This window comes from Citrus sinensis, chromosome 6 (assembly GCF_022201045.2).
Source record: "Citrus sinensis cultivar Valencia sweet orange chromosome 6, DVS_A1.0, whole genome shotgun sequence".
NCBI lineage: Eukaryota > Viridiplantae > Streptophyta > Magnoliopsida > Sapindales > Rutaceae > Citrus > Citrus sinensis.
This window is the reverse complement of record NC_068561.1, coordinates 3815452-3821559: the sequence shown is the minus strand read 5'-3', so window position 1 is coordinate 3821559 and position 6108 is coordinate 3815452. Positions and strand designations below refer to the sequence as shown.

The window sequence follows — 6108 nt, the reverse complement described above, 5'->3', positions numbered from 1 at the left end:
AATAATATATCGAATTCCTTAAGATTGATCTTGCGATGCACACCACCAAAATACGTATTCCGTAGCTTATGCACCGTTTTGTTATTTCTTAGTTCGGTATCTACACCATAGGAAAGTCTAGTAACCAGGCATTCTACAATTAACAAGTGAATCAAATGTTCACTAATTTGAAACCATAACTTATCCTCACGGCTGTCTTCTTCATGGGCCACTTGCCTCAGTAAAAGATTGTGCAAAATTACCCCATTAAATGGAAAGCTTCGACACTCCAAGAAATGCCCAAATATGTCCTTCTTGAACAGATTCAACTGCCGCTTTATTAATTTTTGCTCGATAGCTTTTACGACCGAAGATAAATTACACATGCTTGAAATTCGACCCGGAAAGTGATCGGCATAACAAAAATACATCCTGCCTAGTTCGATTTCTGATAATTCTGATTTCGCCATGTATCTGTAATATTTATAACATTATTACATTGCATTTATAATAAAAATAAAAGAAATTGACTTGACAGAAAAAAAAATTAAACCCACTGTAATTTGGTGCGACAGACAGCACAACAAGCGCGCACGCGTGCTGTTGCCCAGTGACGAGCGCGAGCGGCGCGCGCGCTCTAGCGCCCTTCGCTGGACAACGGTTCCCTCGGTGGGCAGCACCATTCAACCCAAAACAATACAATCACAAATCACTCCCAAAACAACAACCACCACCACAAACACTACCATCATTATTCTCAAACTACAACCACTATTATTCTAAAATTTCATTTTAAATTAATGAAATATAAATAAAATGGTTAATCTAGGTTTTGTTGAAGGTCGTAGATGGTAGATTGGACGCCGATGATGGATGGAGCCGCCTTCGACGAGGGTTGATGTTGCCGCTGACTATGGGTGTTTCTTCGGATTGGAAGAGATGAGTGAAATAAAGATTGTTGGGGGAGAGATGTGAAAGGGGTATTTTGGTAAGAAAAATTTTGTTATGGCTAATGTTGATAGAAATTAATTTAAGGGATTAAGATGAAAAAACATAAAATTTTATGGTTATTGCCGCAAATTTCCCTACTTTGATAGGAAAGATTCCTTTGATTATCATAAATGTACGCACATAATAACAAGCATATATTCATCTTCCCCTCAAAATCACTCCCAAACTCTTCTCACATACAAAACCCTAACCTAAATCACTCATTCACTGTCGGTACTCGCCACCGGCGCTATCAAACCATCACCTACAGTCTCGCAATCGCCGGCGCCAGGACAACTGGCCGCCGTCTCGGCGCCTATTCAGCTCCACCGTTGCCACGCTGCTGTCTGAAAGCAATAGTGGTTCTGTTTTGGTTAAGGTTAAGTTTCTGGTGTTATTTTTTTTTATTTTACTTTCATCTTTGTTCTGTAAGAGCTCGCACAACAAAATTATCTTTTTAGAGTTTGTTTGTTTGGTTTTACTAATTTATGCTTTGGAATTGCAAATTGAATGGAAACGGGGTTTTAGTTAAATTAATTTGTTAATATCTTTGCATTTTGTAATGTTAAATATGATTTCGTTTGGCTAGCCCATGATAAGAACGTAAATGATCAATAGTAATGTGCTTTGTACAATCGTGATGCTTTGAGTGATTGTAGTTTCAAGTTAATTTGTGGTACAAACTAAGGATAAAATCTTAGCTGGTTAGTCGTGCGAATTTTAGACTAATTGATAACTCAAAAATGCTCAGAACCGAATAACTGAACTTTGTTTTTGAACCCGAAAATTGGCTATCTCTGTGTGTGCGCGTTTTATATTTTCTTTTTCACCTTGTCTTATTAAATTGTTGACGAATCCCTGAACTATTCTTCTATGCAGTTACAAGAGACAATGGGACAATTGAAACTATTTGACGAGGATGACAATGATGATGTATCAAAGATTGAGATAAACAAAGAATATGCAAAACGATTGGAGCACAACAAGAAACGTGAAGAACTTCAAAGGTATGAGGAGATGAAAAAGAAAGGACTGATCAAGGAATCTGATGAGGAATCGGAGGATGAGTCATCTGAGTCGGATGAAGATAACAATGATATAATAGGGAATAGCAAGAAAGATTTGGATTTCATAAAAGCACTCTTGTTAATCAAGAAGCAAGACCCGAGTCTTAAAGAGAAAGATGTTAAGCTTTTTGATTCTGAATCTGATGGGAGTGAAGGAGAAGGGGAAACAGAAGAAAGTGAAAAGATGGGAAAAAAGAAGAGAGAAACAAATAAAGCAATGTATTTGAAAGATGTTATGGCAAGGCATTTGATTGAAGAGGGGCCTGAGTTTCAAGAAGAGAATGAAGAAGATTTGGGTGAAAAAAAGAAAAAACAGAGTTACTATGAAGAACAAGAGGAGATAAGGAAAGCATTCCTGGATGCAGTCAATGAAGCTGAGGGAAATGAGGAGGAAGCGGATGGTTTCTTGAAAGAGAAAAACAAGGGAGATGACGGTGAAGATGTTGAAGACGATGATAATGATGAGTTTGTTAAGAAATTAGATGAATATTTTGGTGGGGATGGTGAATTGGATGAGAACAAGATGTTTTTAAAAGATTTCTTCAAGAATAAAATGTGGATTGATAAGGAAGATAATAATAAAAATGTGGATATTGATGAGGAGGTGGAAGATTTGTTGAAAGAAGATGAGGAGCTTGAGAGGCAAGAGCTATACGAGACAACTTTTAGGCATGAGGAGGAGGTGGAAGATAGAGTAATGGGTCATTCGAGGAAAGTGGAAGGGTCAGTGAGGAAGAAGGAGAATGCAAGGAAAGAGCAACGGAAGAGTAAAGAGGAGAGAATGAAAATTGCAGAGATGGAGAGAAAGGAAGAGTTAAAACATTTGAAGAACTTGAAGAAGAAGGAGATGAAAGAAAGGATGAAAAAGGTTATGGCAATTGCTGGGTTTGAGGAGGAAGAAGATCTGCCGATGAGCTTAAAAGATTTGGATGATGAATTTGATCCTGAGGAGTATGATAGGATGATGAAGGCAGTGTTTGATGCAAAGTATTATGATGCTGAGGATGTGAACCCACAGTTTGGTCAGGATAGGGAAGAAGATGAGGGTGATATTGAGAAACCAGATTTTGATAAAGAGGATGAACTGCTGGGACTTCCCAAGGGTTGGGATGTGATTGAGTCTGGTGATGGTTTTAAGGCTGCTAGGGAGAGGAGTCTAAAGCATAAGTTAGAGAAGGCTGTTAATGATGATGATAGTGAAGGAGAAAGTGAGGGAGGTGGCAATGATGATAATGATGAAGCAGAAAGTGAGAGAGGAGAGGAGCAAGGAGAGGTTTTTGAGGAGAGTAAGAGGAAGAAGAAGCGCAAAATGTCACTTGTCAAGAAAGCGAAAGAGGAAATGTTGGAGGAATTTTATAAGTTGGATTATGAAGATACAATTGGAGACTTGAAAACAAGGTTTAAGTATGCAAAGGTAAAACCTAATAGATATGGATTGAAGACTGGAGAAATATTAACGATGAATGACAGGGATTTGAATCAATATGTTTCTGTGAAGAAGCTTGCTCCTTATCGGGAGAAAGAATGGAAGGTTCCTGATATTAAGAGGTATCAGCTAAAATTGCAGAATAAGGATGCTATTCATGGACAAAAATCTGATGATTGGAAGGTTGGTAAGAAGAAGAGGTTAAAGGTTGATGCTGAAACAACAGCTTCAGAGGTAGTTGCCAAGAGGAATGAGAAGGCACACCAGGAAGGACCAAATGGTGATGTGGGTAATTTATCTAAACGAGCCAAGACAAGGCGGCGACAGGCGAAACTTAAGCTCTCTCACTCTAGGCTCATTGCGTATGGGAAGATCACTTCTAAACCAAAGAGTAAGCACTAAACAGCAGCATTGATCTAAGCAGACACATCGGAGGAGGTAGTCACATAAACTGAATATAAAATTTAGTCGCTAACATTGACTGTTCTATGCTTTGTGGCTTGCATTTGTTGTGATACATCTGGAAACAATAGAAAGATAACTTCGTACTTTGATAGGGAGTTAGAATCTGGTGCTGTGGTTTACATTGTTTAACTTTCTTTTTTTCCCCTGTTTCTTTTTCAATTCTTCATTCTTGCATATCTTGAGTCAAAAGTTATAAGCCAAGCTTCACATGCAATTAATCACTTTGTTTATGGGATTTCTTTGGATCGAGGTTTTTGCGGGAGTACTCTTTGATAAATTCTGTATCTCTTAGAAATTGCTTGGTTATCAAAAATGCAATTGTAGTTTGTGAAGAAATCTTTTCAAGGCTTTGTGACTGTTGTTTATCAGGTTGTTTGATAGACTTGCTTTATTTCCTCGAGATTATAATGTGTATGGAAGACTTGTAAAACGTGCAATTTTTCTCAGGTTGTTTACAATACTATTATTTACTGAGAGAATGCCAAAGATATAACTTCTGCTCCCATCTATTGCTTCAAAGTTCAAACTTTATTTTCTCTAACAGTATATCAGAAATTCTTCACATAAGTGAAGATGCATTTCTTATTAAATTCATTGTGTTTCCAGATGTTTCTTACAGATTTTTGGTAATGCAACTTTGAAAGCTCGCACTATCCTTTTGAGTTTCATTACTTTTTTTTTTCCTTCAGAATTATTATATACCCCTCAAGTCGTATATTATTAAGTCTTATCCCTCTTCACAAGGAAAACGAAATAAAAAACAAAAAAGTAAGAGGTGCTTTACAAATTTCTGGGGTTGCATATAGTCATATCTGTTCTTGACATTGTTTTTACCTGCACTAGTTTTTGTATGCTTTAATGTCATGTATAATATTATAGATAATTGGCTGATATTTCTCATTTTGAATTCGACAGGTTATACTTAATAGTTATTGAATTTGGGGGACGGCAAATGTGCAAAAGAGCCATGAGGCCGATCGAGGAATGTGTTGGGAATTTTTGGATGAGTAGAGGATCAAGTGTATCTTGGAATTTTCTGAAGCATTTTGTTTATCCCATTTGTGAAACCAAACCTTTTTGTAACTCTGATCACTTAGGTCCCAACTTTAGCTGAATGAAAATTTTGATTTATTTCAGCAGGAGTGGTGCTATTCTGATCGTTGTTGATTTCAATTTTGGCAGATGTTTGATTTTATTTCAGCAAAGGGCTGATTGCGTGGTGCCACTGCGTTGGTTTATTGTGTTATAAAATAACAATTGTACTGCTTTCTAGTCTTGAATTAACAAGTTGAATATATTTGTGTATTCATTCTGTTGTTTGCTATCAAATCCTGTTATATAATTCTGGACATGACATTTAATATGGTAATATGATTTGAGTTATTTATTTATACAATACAGAGCAGATTGATGAGCTCCATGTTATTGCTTGCCGCTCTCTTAGTGATTGTGCTTGGGATAAATCCTGGATTCACAAGTCTCATCACTTATTATGATGAAAATAGGAAAATTGAAAAAAAATAAAAATAAAGAAAGGTGAAGGATTGAATTGTTTACCAATTTGCAGTAGCATTTATGATAGAACCGTGAAAGTAAAGGGTTTAGTATATTTCTTCATATCTAGGGGAAAACTGTGGTGTAATTATGGTACCGTGCTATAATTGTACCAAATCGTTAAATTTTAATAGACTCTACCTATCTAAGTGGATTTAGGTGCAATCGTTAAATTTTAATGGACTCTACTTATTTAAGTAAATCCAACAATTGGATGCAACTGTGGTACGATAATACAGTTGCACCGACCCCATATCTATGAGTAAGACAACAGCAAAACATGCAATCATTAGGTGCCCTGTTCTTTTCCCTTATTCTTCCTCTCCTTTTTTATTTTTCAAATTTTCTTTTTCAAATATTAAAAAAATCTGTCGGCACCAGCCTTGTAGGGCCCCAAAAATCTTCTTCTCAAATGTTACCGAATTGAATGCTAACGTTTCTGCAGAGATAAGATTTTTGATGCAGACGCCGAGAGATGGGAGTTAAGAAGATTTTTTTGGGTACTACAAGACTGGTGCCGACAGATTTTTATAATAATTGAAAAAGAAAATTTGAAAAAAAAAAAAGGAGAAGAAGAATAAAGAAAAAAAAAAAGCCCCAGGTACGTAAATGAAATGATATGCCACA

At 36.5% G+C, this 6108-nt stretch overlaps 1 protein-coding gene across 1 annotated transcript; it reads left to right on the top strand.

Annotated features, from left to right (window-relative positions):
- The first annotated feature begins 1106 nt into the window (after nt 1-1106).
- On the top strand, nt 1107-5239 carry LOC102627563 (uncharacterized). Its single transcript, XM_052443230.1, has 3 exons — nt 1107-1348; nt 1849-3853; nt 4843-5239. Exons 2-3 carry the CDS (start codon nt 1861-1863, stop codon nt 4851-4853), a joined length of 2004 nt encoding a protein of 667 aa, XP_052299190.1. The 5' UTR covers nt 1107-1348; nt 1849-1860; the 3' UTR covers nt 4854-5239.
- The last annotated feature ends 869 nt before the right edge of the window (nt 5240-6108 follow it).

Coding starts and splice junctions, on each gene's coding strand:
- LOC102627563 (XM_052443230.1), top strand. CDS start 1,861: ATGGGACAATTGAAACTATTTGACGAGGATGACAATGATGATGTATCA.